The sequence below is a fragment of the Eimeria necatrix genome, genomic scaffold (assembly GCF_000499385.1).
Source record: "Eimeria necatrix Houghton genomic scaffold, Enh_scaff268, whole genome shotgun sequence".
Taxonomy (NCBI): Eukaryota; Apicomplexa; class Conoidasida; order Eucoccidiorida; family Eimeriidae; genus Eimeria; species Eimeria necatrix.
Window position 1 is genome coordinate 16,228 of NW_013653236.1, and position 13,773 is coordinate 30,000.

At 48.5% G+C, this 13,773-nt stretch overlaps 2 protein-coding genes across 2 annotated transcripts; both read left to right on the top strand.

Annotated features, from left to right (window-relative positions):
* Nucleotides 1-4,711: 4,711 nt before the first annotated feature.
* Nucleotides 4,712-6,355, top strand: ENH_00036520 (hypothetical protein, conserved; the record flags this gene model as incomplete). Its single annotated transcript, XM_013580452.1, has 2 exons — nt 4,712-4,888; nt 5,273-6,355. The coding sequence occupies 2 exons, from the start codon at nt 4,712-4,714 to the stop codon at nt 6,353-6,355; spliced, it is 1,260 nt and encodes a 419-aa protein (XP_013435906.1).
* A 1,552-nt stretch (nt 6,356-7,907) lies between these two features.
* Nucleotides 7,908-9,602, top strand: ENH_00036530 (hypothetical protein, conserved; the record flags this gene model as incomplete). The annotated part of the gene is made up of 4 exons (XM_013580453.1): nt 7,908-8,633; nt 8,818-8,890; nt 9,055-9,188; nt 9,429-9,602. The coding sequence occupies 4 exons, from the start codon at nt 7,908-7,910 to the stop codon at nt 9,600-9,602; spliced, it is 1,107 nt and encodes a 368-aa protein (XP_013435907.1).
* Between the last annotated feature and the right edge of the window lie 4,171 nt (nt 9,603-13,773).

The window sequence follows — 13,773 nt, forward strand, 5'->3', positions numbered from 1 at the left end:
TTTGTTTCAGCAAGCTGTAACTGAAGATCGCTATGAAGGCATTCGGCGAATCCACGCCCAGGTTTCTCAGGTGGGAGTTTTTGAATTCTTTTTTATTTTTATTTATTTCTTTTTATTTCTTTTTATTTCTTTTTATTTCTTTTGAAATATATTTATTAATTTTATTTATTTTCAAATTGAATTATAAATGCCTTTTATTTGTTTTCAAATTAATCAATTTGATGTTTCTGGTTTCTCCACTTGCCCAGTGGCGGCTCCTGTCTTATTTTTCAGTTTCTTTCTCTTCTTTCTCTTTTTATTTCATTTATTTTATTTTAATTTACTTATTTTAATTATTTTATTTCATTTTTTCTTTTTATTCTTTTATTTAACTTCTTTTTAATGGCCTTTCAGTTCGGTCTCGATTTGGTGCGCGGGCTGGGGTGTACGTACACCCGGTTGGCCCGGTTTCTTTTCGATTTTTGCGAATTTGAAGTCTTTTTGTTTCATTTTAATTCAAATTTGAATTTATTTAATTCAAAATATAATTTATTTCACTATTTGCTGCTGCTGCAGGCCAACAGCATCTTCAAAGACCTCGCCAATCTCATTTTCTCCCAAGGCGAAACTCTTAACTCCATTGAGACGCAAATGCAGGAGGCCCACGCGCACTCCAAGTGGGTTTTCAAAAAGATCTTTTCTTTTATTTCATTTTATTTATTTTATTTCTTTTTGTTTCTTTTATTTCCTCTCATTTCTTTTATCCCTTTATTTGTTTTATTTCTCCCCCAACTACTTTATTTCCTTTTTATCTATTTCATTTTATTTTCATTTTTTATTCCTTTCAAACTCAAGAGAATTCGCTAGAACTGCAAATTAATTTTTTTTCTTTTCTGGGAATGCATCAGCACTTTGGAGGCCTATTTACTCTTTATTATTTATTTATCTATTTGCTTATTTATTATTTATTTATTTATTTGTTTATTTGTTTGTTTATTTATTTGTTTATCTTTTTAATTATTTAGTTTATTTGATATGTTTATTTATTTGATTAATTTATCTATCTTTTCATTTGTTTACTTCTCTTTCATTTCTTTACTTACACACATTTATCCATCCATTTATTAGTATTTATCTCTATATTTATTATCTCTTTTGCTAGTTAATTAATTAATTAATTAATTAATTAATTAATTAATTAATTAATTAATTGCTATTTATTTTTTTGTTTATTACACATTTACCCATCCATTTATCAGTATTTATTTCTATATTTATTATATGTTTTAATTAATTAATTAACTAATTAATTAATTAATTAATTAATTAATTAATTAATTAATTAATTACTATTTATTTATTTATTTATTTATTTATTTCTTTTTATTTTTATTTTTAGATCTGCTACAATGGAGCTGCGGAAGGCGAGCCGAAGGCAGCAGCGCTCAAGGCAAAGGCAAGGAGCTCTAATTTAGTTTTTGAAGTTTCAACATTTTATTTATTTATTTATTTATTTATTTTTTAGTATTTATTAATTAATTTGTTCATTATTATTTATTTATTTATTTATTTATTTATTTATTTATTTATTTATTTATTTATTTATTTACTTTTTGGCGTTTTTAGATTCCTCTTTGTCGTTTTTAAATAATATTTTTTGATTTTTGGAAGTTTCAGTTTTATTTATTTTTGTTTTTAATTTTTTAATTTCATTTTATTTATTTCTTTTTCAATTCTTTGCTACTCTCTTTGTGTTTTCTGGGCTTTTAAATAATGTAATTTGTTTTAATTTAAAAAATATTTTTTTTATTTTTATTTTAATGCATTAAATGTCCACTTGTGCTGTTGTGTACGTACACCTGAACGGGCACAAGCTGCAGTTTTTCATTTTTAATTTTAATTTAATTTTAATTTTATTTTATTTTAATTTTAATTTAATTTTAATTTAATTTCTTTTCCACTTTTGCTTTTTAAAATATATACAAAGTGCATTTGGTGGGGTGTATGTACACTCAAGTCGTAAGCCCTTTCATTGACAATTACTTTTAATTCATTTTTAATTTACAAATTAATTTGCTGCTCTTCTATTACTCACCATTCCTACTTTTTCTGCTGCTGCTGCTGCTGCTGCTGTTGCTGCTGCTGCTGTTGCTGCTGCTGCTGCTGCTGCTGCTGCTGCTGTTTTGGGGCGTGGGCTGCTGCAGGCGGTGCTTCCTGACTCTGTTCATTTTCGTTTTATTATTTTTGATTTTATATTCTTTAAACATTTTTTCCATTTTCTCTTTTTTGCATCCAACTGCTGCTGGCACGGAGCCTCTTGCTGTGGCTTCAGTTGAGAGCCGCAGCAGCGCTGCTGCTGCTGATGCTGCTGCTGCTGCTGCTGCTGCTGACGCGCCAGCAGCAGCAGAAGCGCCAGCTGCAGCAGCAGCAGCACCGGCAGCAGCAGCAGCAGACCGCCTGCAGCTGCTCTATGCCCCTGCTGCTGCTGCAGCAGCAAAAAGCGCAGCAGAAGCAGCAGCAGCTTTCAAGCCGCAGCTGCCGCCCCCGTAGCCACTGGAGAGTCAACAGCAGCAAAAAGAAAAAAAGAATAAAAATAAATAAATTTATTTATTATCAAATAAATATGGAAATTCAAATATGTGCTGCTGCTTATTTGAGTGTTCATGCGGCGTCCTGATGCGCCCTTGCTGCTGCTGCTGCTGCTGCTGCTGCTGCTGCTGCTGCTGCTGCTGCTCTTTGTTGCGTCTCTGTTATTTTCTAACGCGATTTCCTGTTGCTGCTGCAGTCGCAGCAGCAGCACAAGCAGCAGCAGCTGCTGCAGCAGCGAATGCGACTGCGGCAGCAACTGCAACTGCAGCAGCAAGTGCAACTGCAGCAGCAATTATGACTGCAGCAGCAACTGCAACTGCAGCAGCAACTACTACTGCAGCAGCTGCAGCAAGCTGCTGAGGTGTTTTTCAGTGTATTATGTCAATTGTGCGCTCGGCAGCTTCTGTTGAGGTGTATGTACACCTCAACATGGAAGCAGCAAATCAGAGCTGCAGCAGCAGCAGCAGCAGCAGCAGCAGCAGCAACTGCAGCAGCAGCAGGAATTCATTGCTCAGCGTTTTTTTTGTAATCTATGGCTCCTTTTAGGCTGCTGCAGCTGCAGCAGCAGCTGCAGCAGCTGCTGCAGCGGCGACGACTGCAGCAGCAGCAACGGAAGCTGCAGCAGCAGCAGCAGCAGCAGCAGAGCCAGTTGACTTTCACTTTGAACTGGCAGAAGTGTTAAATGTCTCTTTGTTTTTTTGCATTTCCTTTTAATTCAATTAATTCCTTTTTTATTTATTTCACTTTTCTGTTCATTTGAAAAGAAAACAAATATTTAAAAACAAATAAAATGAAATAAATGAAAACTGCGTCTGCAGCCCTAATGAGTAAATTGCCATTTGGGAAAAATAATAATATTCAAATTCCTGTTAAATGCAAATTTGCAAACTTGAGTTTAAATGCATTTAGTGCTTTTAAATGCATTTAAATGCATTTAAATGCATTTAAATGCATTTAAATGCATTTAAATGCATTTAATTATATTTATAACTTTGTAGAGGACATTTAAATCTGCTAAAATGCATTTAAATGTCTTCTGCAAAGTCAGAAATGTCTTATTTGCAATGTCTGCACGGAGCCGTGGGGTGTACGTACACCCCACGCCGAGAAGCAACTGGAAAAAGAAATAAATCAAAAAACGAATTTTTCATTTTCGATTCTTTTGCGCGTTTGAGCCCCAGGCTTTCCCAGCTCTTGCTGATAACTTTCTAGGGTTTGGGGTTTAGGGTTTAGGGTTTAGGGTTTGGGGTTTAGGTTCGGAGTACTGAAGCAGTGGTTGAGTTGCGGTAGTGCAATTTGGCCGCAGGAGCAATTATCAAAAAGTGGACAAATTGGCATTTAAAAGAATTAATTAAATGCAATTTTAAAATTAAAATTCAATTTGTTAGTTTTTATTCTGTTGAACAGTCGGAAAAATGAGCAGCAAGAGGAAACAACTCGAGAAATGACGGGAAGTGGCAGGAAAGTGCAAGTAAATGGTGTTTTGGACTTTTCTTTTTGCTAATTTTTAGTTTTTAAAGTATTTAATTAATTTATTTGTTTTATTTTTCGCTATTTGACGATTTGCGTTCATTAAATGGACTGTCAGGGAGCGGAGTCCAGTGGTGCGTTGGCGGTTCGGAAGGGCGGCGGACCGCAGCGGATTTGGGGCGAAAAAAGGAGTTTCGGAGTTGAAAATGGAGCAAATGAATTGAAAATAATTAATTTAATGTTTTAATTTGCAAAAGAACGAAAATAAGCGGAAAATAACGGAATAGATGGCGCGGTTGCGCTGTCCGGGTCACCGGGTGTCAGTACACACTGCCCAGCGCCGCTGCTGCAGCAGCAGCTCCTGCTGCTCGGCCGCGCGATTTGGAGGAAACGGCGGCTCAAACGGCAAAGTTTTTCAACCATTTATTTAATTTTACCTTTTGGCGAACTTTGATCAAAGAATTGTCTCATTTTCCGGGTTTTCAGGTCCTTTTCACTCGCCGTGCGCGTTCGCCACCTCCACCGCGCGTCGGCCTCCATTTTGCTTCGTTTTTCGCGGATTTTTCCTCTTTTTCTGCAAATTCTTTTCCAAATATCCTCCAAACTGCCTTTAAAACTCCCTCAGCCCTCGAGCGCGCACTTGGCGGCCCGGATCGCAGCAGATCGCGGCGAAATGGTCCGCTCCAGCTTGCTGCTGCTGCCCGCGGGCGCGCTGCTGCTCGCCAGCCCCCCCCCCTTCGCCGCTGCGCAGTCGCCCCTCGATATTCTCACCAGCGCTTTGACGGACATCGGAAGGGCCATTTCGCTGCCTTTCTACGCAGTTTTGCCGGGCTGGCCCTTCGACAGGGAGGTGAGTCCTCGCTTGCAAAACTTGAACTTTTTGCAAAAACTTTCCAAATTTCCCATCTTCTGCTTCTTTTTGCCTGAAATAATCTTTTATTTAATTAATTATCCAAATAAAAGTAAAATGGAATCTGTGGAAAGACTTTAAACGCTCGCTTTGGCCCCGGGCAAAGTGCCAAGTCGCTTCTGCAGCGCGGCCAAATCGGCATTTCAACTTCTTTTCTTTTGATTTTTTTCTTCTTTTTGTCTTATTTGAGTTTAATAAATGCATTTATTTGTTTTAAATTTGTTTTGCTGCATTTAAAGGCCCGAATGAGCCTCTAAGGAGAGGAAAATGTTTTTTCCAGTTTTGAATTTCGTGAACTTCCTGCTGCGCTGCTGCGCTGTACAGACACCCGGAGACAGGGCCGCAGCGCCCCCCACGCGCCCCGCCCCCGGCCAACAGAGCCGCAGGGAAAAGAGAACAGCAGCAGCAGCAGCAGCAGCAGCAGAAGAGACTGCAGCAAAGGAGCCGCAGGAGGCCTCGGAAGAGCAGCAGCAAGCAGCAGCAGAGCAGCAGCAGCAACGGACTGTAGTTGAAGGAGCAGCAGCAGATGCAGCGCAGCAGCGCTCTGTAGAAGCCCCCGAAAGCGAGAGGGAGAGAGAGCAGCAGCAGCAGCAAAAAGAGAAGGAGCAGCAGCAGCAGCAAAAAGAGAAGGAACAGCAGCAGCAGCAACGAGAGAAAGAACAGCAGCAGCAGCAACGAGAGAAGGAGCAGCAGCAGCAGCAAAAGGAGAAGGAACAGCAGCAGCAGCAAAAGGAGAAGGAACAGCAGCAGCAGCAAAGAGAGAAGGAACAGCAGCAGCAGCAAAGAGAAAAGGAACAGCAGCAGCAGCAGAAAGAGAAGGAACAGCAGCAGCAGCAGAAAGAGAAGGAACAGCAGCAGCAGCAGAAAGAGAGGGAGAGGGAAGAGCAGCAGCAAGAAAGAGAGGGGGAGAGAAAGGAGCAGCAGAAGCAAAGGGAGAGAGAAGAGCAGCAGCAGCAAAAGGAGAGAGAGCAGCAGCAGCAAAAGGAGAGAGAGCAGCAGCAAAAGGAGAGAGAAGAGAAGCAGCAGCAAAAGGAGAGAGAAGAGAAGCAGCAGCGAAGAGAACGTGAGAGAGAAGAGCAGCAGCAGCAAAGAGCAGACAGCCAACGTGAGGCCGAAGCAGCAGCAGCAGAACCTGCTGCTGCAGCAGCAAGCACAAATGCCTTTTTAGAAGCAACGCGAAGCTCCGCTGCCTCCCCGGAAGCCGACCGTGCTGCTGCTGCTGCTGCTGCTGCAGAGTCCACAGAGCGAAAAGCAGCAAAAGCAGCAGCAGCAGCAGCAGCAGCAGCAGCAGCGGGGGCGGAAAAGACGATAAATGTGGCAGAGGAAGCAGAGCAGCAGGCCGAGCCTGCACAGCCACCGGAGCAGCAGCAGCAGCAGCAGCAGCAGCAGCAGCGGGTGGAGAAGTAGTGGAAACTTTAGTTCGAGTTGCTGCACTTGAATTCTTTCTCTTGAATTAAATTAGAACAATTTAGAATTAATTTCCACTTCGAATGCTCTTTGCAGCAAAGGCGCACTTAGTGAGAGGGCGGAAACCCTTCTTCTGTAGTCTTCATTCTTCACTCCTGAAGAGGAAATTCAGGTTTTTAGAAAACGCCTTTTCCTCTTCGCGAGAACTCCGCAAAAACTTTGCAATAATTCACTTTTTCTTTTGTGTTGCACCTCGCGACGAACAAGTCCGTTTCCCCGTCGCTTTCCTTCACTTTCCAGTTTTTTGCAAGTTCAAGTTTTGCGGGAAATGAGCGAAAAAAGGAGAAAAAGTAGTTTAATTCCACCTCCAAGCAGTGAATTTGATTCAGAGTTGCTCAGTGGCTTTTATTTGCTGCTGCTTCCCCGCGAATTCCGAAAATTTGAATTTATTCAAATTTCTCGGAATTCGCCGCAGTTCCAGTTTTCCTCAGCTGTCTAGACACCTCCGGCGTCAACTGCAAATCGCAGCGCCTGCAGTTCGTCACTTCATTTTTTGTTGCAAAGCGAAGTTCGAATTTTGGCGTTTAATTTGTCTTGAGTTGTCTGTCTGGAAAAGGAGCTGAAATTGGCATAATTTACTTTTTTTGAGGCAGTTAAGACTATTAGATCTTCGCTAAGTGTCGATTCAGTTTCCTATTTTGACGTAGTGCGCGACGGCCAGCAACTGCTCGCGCGCAAGCCTCCATTTCCTCCTAAGTCGGAGCCCAGGAATGATTTTCTTCGAATTTAATTCTGGAAATATATTTTATCTTCAATTCGCACGCGAATTCGCGCATTGGATCTTCATGTTGACTGCGTGAGCAGCAGCGGCCTCCAACGAGTGGCTGTGGCCCCCCAGGAACCAGCAGCAGTGCAGCGAGTCCGTCGGCTCCGGCGTTTTCTTCGAGATTTAACTCGTAAGTCCGTTTAAAAGTACATTTTTGCAAATAAAAGCGAAAAAAAGACATATTTAGCGGGAAGACGCGCGGGAGCCGCTCAGCAGCGACCCCCTCCACCGCTCCACCACTGCCAACTACTTGCGAGGAAAGCCCTGGGGGAACTTCGCTTTCCCGCGGCGCTTTTTTTCTCTTTTCAGAAAATTTGAAAGACTTTTTCCCTTTTGAGGCTTTCTGCTGCTTCTGGAGGCCTCGAAGCTGCTCTTCGCGGCCTCCCGCTGCTGCCGACTGCAGCTCCCAACTTGAATTGCGTCTTTTCGTCTTTGCCTTCCCTCCTCTTCTTCCGTCTTTCCGCGGCGCTCTTCTGCGCCAGAGCCTCGCAGATCTCTGCGGCTTTGCGGCTTGGAACCTTGCCAAAGATTCGGACTAGGGTTTAGGGTTTAGGGTTTAGGGTTTAGGGTTTAGGGTTTGGGGTTTAGGGTTTGGTTCAACTTTTCTCTCCAGCAAAATCCCCCCATGCTGCCCCCCGCCCCCCACCGCAGGTGAAGCTGCGCAGCTTCGAAGGACTGCGGAGGTCTTCGAGCTCGCGGCTCGCTGAGGTGTACGTACACCCGGAGATGGCCAAGCAAACCAAGCAGCAGCCCCTGGCGGCCCTCGACGCCCCACAACAGACATGCAGCAGCAGCAGCAGCAGCAGCAGCAGCTCCATGGCTAGCGAGGCAGCAGCAGCAGCAGAAAGAGACCCAGAACTCAGCCGGGCGGGGGGCCCCCCGGGGGGCCCCCCAGGGGGCCCCCCAGGGGGCCCCCCAGGGGGCCCCCCAGGCCCCGAGGAGACGGACGGGCTGCCCCTGAGGGCCGAAACTTTCCTCAACTTTGTTGACCCCTCGACGCTGCTGCTGCTGCCCTCCAGAGAGACAGCAGAGGCTCTTGTGCGGCAGCACAGGGAGCGGCTGACGCTGGCCAGGCAGCAGCAGCAGCAGCAGCAGCAGCAGCAGCAGCAACTGCAGCAGCAGCATCAAAGGGGCGCCTGCACCTGCCCCCCGCCGCACAAGCGTCTCAGGGGCCCCCGTCGTGCCGCGAGCTGCTGCGCCGCCCGTCTGGGCGCTCCCCTGGGCGCCCCTCTGGGGGCCCCCCTGGGGGCCCCCCGCTGCGGCTGCGAGCCCCCCGCCGGTGCTGCTGTGCAGCGAAGAGGCCCCGCTGCTGGCGCTGGAAAGAAGCCTCGCTGCGCGGAAGACTCTGCAGCGGCTGCGGCAGCAAGTGCTGGAGCTGCCGCGGCCGAACCGGCACGGCGTGGGGCTGATATACGGGGCCAGAATGAGCAGCGACGACGGCCACGACTACAGGTGGGCAGGGGGGCTTGCTGCAGGCTTGGGCCGCTGCTGCTGCTGCTGCTGCTGCTGCTGCTGCTGCTGCTGCTGCTGCTGGTTCTGCGGGGAGGTCGAGTGGCGGGGCTTTGGTGGAGGCTTTTGTGGCTGCTGATTGCTGCGGAAGGGCCGGCTGTTGCGCTGCGGGCTGCGGGCTGCGCAGAGTGATCTACTGGGGCGAGTTGTACGGCGCGACGAAGGAGGAGAAGGCGATTCACAAGAGAAATGCGCAGCAAGTGCGTCGCTGTTGGCTAAGTTCGAAAATAAAATGCAAAATGCTGCAGAAAGTCCCGCGAAAATGCACAAGAGCCTCTAAAATGAAGCAGATCGCTCAGCTTTCCACTTTGGCGGCGCCGGCGAGCTGCCTATACACCCCAGCGTGCGCCGGGTGTATCTGCAGTTCCGAGCGCTCATTCGCTCCCTCGTCGAAGCTTCGCCCGACAAATGTTTGACAGTGCAGCAGTTGGTGTTGGACTTGGACATAAACATGAGCAAGGGCTGGGTCCACTTCGCAAAGCTCTCGCTCCCCGGAAAGTAAGTCCAAACCCAAACCCTAAACCCTAAACCCTAAACCCGCGGACGCCCCAGCCAGCCAAACCCTCCCCGTAAACCCTAATTCCAGCGTTCTCCTTCTCAATTAAAACCCTAAAAGAGCTGCAAAACCCTAAAAGAGCTCTTCCTGGCCCTCTGCGTCTTTTCTCTTGGAATTTGAATTCGCTTTCCTTTTTTTTTATTTCAATTTTCTTCTTCTCCCGCCTTCTCCACTTTGCACAGACACGACCCTTACAGCGAATTTCTCTTGCGGAGAAAACGCGAAGATGCGCCCGCAGCCCAACAGCCCTCTTCGTCTTGAGCAGCAGCACGCAGCAGGAAGGCTGCAGCAGCAGCAGCAGCTGCTGCTGCTGCAGCAGCAGCAGCAGCAGCAGCAGCAGCGGAGTCTGCTGCTGATCCTCCTCCTATTGCCAGTGCGCCGCCATCCGTTGTGGCTCTTGCCGCAGCTGTGTTCCTGCTGCAGCTGTAGCTGCTGCAGCTGCTGCTGCTGCAGCTGCTGCTGCTGCAGCTGCTGCTGCTGCAGCTGCTGCTGCTGCAGCTGCTGCTGCAGCTGCTGCTGCTGCAGCTGCTGCAGCTGCAGCTGCTGCAGCTGCTGCTGCTGCTGCTGCTGCTGCAGCAGCTTGTGCTGTTAAGTTGCTGCAGCTGCTGTTGCTGAAACAGGGCCGTTTTCCACGTCTGAAGCAGCAACTGCGTGGCGCGGAGAAACAGCAGCAGCTGCTGCGTCAGTGAAGCTGCTGCTGCTGCATCAGCAGCAGTATCGCTGCAGCAGCAGCAGCAGCAGCAGCACCTGCTGCTGCTGCAGCACCTGCTGCTGCTGCTACCACCTCATTCTCTGCGTGGCAAGGAAGTTCGGCAGCTTCCTTCTTAACTCCTTAAAGGACTTAACCTGCATAAATGCTTTTTTCTTTTTTGGCTCTTCTTCATTTTCAGGACAGGGGGGCCCCCCGGGGGCCCCCAAGGGGGGCCCCCCTGGGGCCCCCAAGGGGGGCCCCCAGGGGGCCCCCCAGGGGCCCCCCGTTCTCCCGAATTCGATGTCTTCGTTTTGGTATATTCGCTTTAACTTTACTAAGGCAATTGCTGGCCATTCTTTGCCAGTTATATACAAACGCAAGGATGAATTCGAAGCAGCAGCAGCAGGTGCAGCAGCAGCAGCAGCAGCAGCAGGTGCAGCAGCAGCAGCAGCAGCAGCAGGTGCAGCAGCAGCAGCAGCAGCAGCAGGTGCAGCCGGCTCGTCAATTGCGATCGCCACGCCGTTCGTCACGCGCCGCCCTCTGTCGTGGTACTGCAGCAGCAGCAGCAACAGCAGCAGCAGCAGCAGCAGCAAAATTAACAGAGCAGCAGAGCAGCAGCTACAGCAGCAATAAGCAACACAACACAGCAGCAGTAACAGGAGGAGAAACAGCACCAAATGCAGCAGCAGCAGCAGCAGCAGCAGCAGACAGAAGCAGTTAATAAAAATATGAATAGACAGGAATAAAGAACAAAGCAGCAGCAAGACAGAGCCCCCGCTGCAGCAGCAGCTGCTTTTGCTGCTGCTGCTGCTGCTGTTGCAGATCACCATCAGTAGCATCATCATCATCCGCAGCAGCACCATCAGAAGCATCAGCAGCAGCAGCAGCATCAAATGCAGCAGCAGTATCAAAAGCACCAGCAACAGCCACAGCAGCAGCAGCAGCAGCAGCAGCATCAAAAGCAGCAGCAGCAGCAGCATCAAAAGCACCAGCAACAGCCACAGCAGCAGCAGCAGCAGCATCAAAAGCATCAGCAACAGCCACAGCAGCAGCAGCAGCAACAACATTGCAGCAGCAGCATTGCAGCAGCAGCAGCAGCAGCAGCTGCAGCAGCAGCAGGAGCGGGACCTTTTCGACGAGGGGGACTCCGGCGAGGGAGACGAGGGCGAGGCAGCGACCGGAGCTGGGGTGTATCTCCACCAGGACGGGAAGTCCGAAGAGATTTGCAAAAAGAGAATTTTTATTTTTATTAAAAGTTAATTCATTTAACCCCACAAGAGGCTGCCCGAGGCAGCTGACAAGAGCAGTTTGCTTTATGGAGATCTGGCCCAGCTGCTGCGCGCAAGCAGCAGCAGCGCGGACCACCTGCACCTCCTGCTGCTGCTGCTGCTGCTGCTGCTGCTGCTGCTGCTGCTGCTGCTGCTGCTGCTGCTGCTGCTGGCTGCTGAAGGAGGGGTATTTGATCAAGGAGACGCAGGAGGGGTGGACGGCGTAGAGTTCGACTGGGGGCGCCCCGCTGAGCTGCCCGGGCTGCTGCTGCTGCTGCTGCCGCAGCAGCAGCTGCTGCTGCTGCTGCTGCTGCTGCAGCTGCAGCAAAGACAGCGGGGCACTAAATGGCTCCATCGGGTTGAAGGCAAACTGCGGAGAAGCGAAGCCGCGAGAAGGAAACGGAAATAAAACTTCTGCTGCTGTTTCTGCTGCTGCTGCTGCTGCTGCTGCCGCTGCTGCTGCTGCCGCTGCTGCGGGGTCCCCGTACTGGGCAAGAAGCTCCTGCTCCCCCTGCAGCAGCAGCAACTGCTGCTGCTGCTGCTGCTGCTGCTGCTGCTGGCCATTTGTGATTTGCTGCAGGGCCTGCAAAGGCGGCAGCTGCGGAGCAGCAGGCAGCAGCAAACGGCTGTGTCCTTCTGTGTTGGGCTTTTCAAATTGCTGCTGATTTGTTTGTTGACTTTGCTGCAGCTGCCCCCCCTCGCTGCTGCTTGCTGCTGCTGCTGCTGCTGCTGCTGCTGCTGCTGCTGCTGCTGCTGCTGTGTCTGCTGCGCGCAGCCGCAGCTCGCTCAGGGGGCCCAAAGGAGACTCCAAAAGAAAAAAGAAATAAATGCAAAAAGAGCAGCAGCAAAACAGCAGCAGCAAAAAGCGCAGCGGCGGCTGCCGGAAAGAGCCAAACGCCGGAGACAAACGAAGCCTGCAAACTGCCATTGTTTCGCAATCTAGCAGCAGCAGCAACTGCTGCTGCTGCTGCTGCTGCTGCTGCTGCTGCTGCTGCTGCTGCTGCTGCTGCTGCTGATAGTGTTGCTGGTGGCGTTGAAGTTGCTGCCGCCGTCGCTGTTGCTGTTCCTGAAGATGCTGCGGCTGCTGCTGTTCTGCTGCTGCTGCCGCTGCTGCTGCTGCTGATGTTGCGGTTGCTGCAGATGATGTTGCTGCTGCTGCTGCTGCTGCTTCTGCTGCTGGTTTCGCTTCCCTGCGTGCTCTAGGTCTGAATGTGCTGCTGCTGCTGCTGCCGCTGCTGCTGACAGCTGCTGCTGTCGCAGCTGCAGCAGCAGCTGCGGTTGCTGCTTTTGCTGCTGCTTTTGCTGCTGCAGCTGCTGGGGCTGCTCTGCGTGGCCTATACTATCCCCAGGCAGATGCAAAAGCAGCAGCTGCTGCTCCAACAGCTGCTGCTGCTGCTGCTGCTGCTGCTGCTGCTGTTGTTGCCAGTGTTGGTGTCACAGCTGCTGCATGAACTGCAGCGCCTGCTGCTTTTGCTGCTGCTGCTGCTGTGCTGCTGCTGCGCAGACTTTTAATGTTTTGAAATTTCCATTTTGGATTTGTTTCTTTTATGTCTTTTGCAGGGCTTCTGGGGTGTATGTACACTGCGCGACTCCCACGACCAAGGGCGCCGCCGTGGCTCCATGGGCCAAATGGAGGCAAAAAAAGGCTAAAAACGAAAATTTAAAGCATTTTAATTCAGCAATTAATTAATTATTTCGCATTTTTAATTTTAATTCGCAAAATTGATCCATTTTCCGCTCAATTTGCTCCAAGTTGAACGGACAGACGGAGGCGCAGCAGCAACCTGGGGGGCCCCGCAGCCGACTGCTGCTGTTTTTGAGGGGTTTTAAAGGACTTTTGGGTTTAAATTTGCATAAAAAAGAAATCAATTTATAAAAATTGAATTTAATTTATTTAATTGGACAAAAATAGATTCAATTTGACCCATTTTACTCCGAAATGCAACTTTTTCCCCCCAACGCCGGCGGGGCGAACTTCGCCGTCCGCAAAAGATATTCCAAGCAAATTATAATTAACATTTAAATAAACAATTAAATAAACAATTAAATAAACAATTAAATAAACAATTAAATAAACGATTAAATAAACAATTAAATAAACAAATAAATGAACAATTAAACAATTAAATAAACAATTAAGTAAACAGTTTAAATAACAAATAAACAATTAAATACAAACAATTAATCCTTTTGAAAAAGGCTACGGGCATTCAAGAGTGTCTGCGCTGGAAGCACGCAGCAGCAGCAGCAGCAGCAGCAGCAGATACATGCCCCCACATTCCGCTGCTGCAGCAGCAGCAGCAGCAGCAGCTGCCTGAGTCGAACAGATGCAGCACAGAAGGCACAAACTGCTGCGTGGGATCGTCTGGGATCGTGTGGGGCCATCTGGGATTGTCTGGGATCGCCTGGGATCGTGTGGGGCCATCTGGGATCGCCTGGGATCGTGTGGGGTGGCCTGGGATCGTGTGGGATCGTGTGGGGTGGCCTGGGATCGAGTGGGATCGCCTGGGATCGTGTGGGGTGGCCTGTTGGAGTGTGTGTGGGGCTTCCCCCAGGAATAGTAGGCAA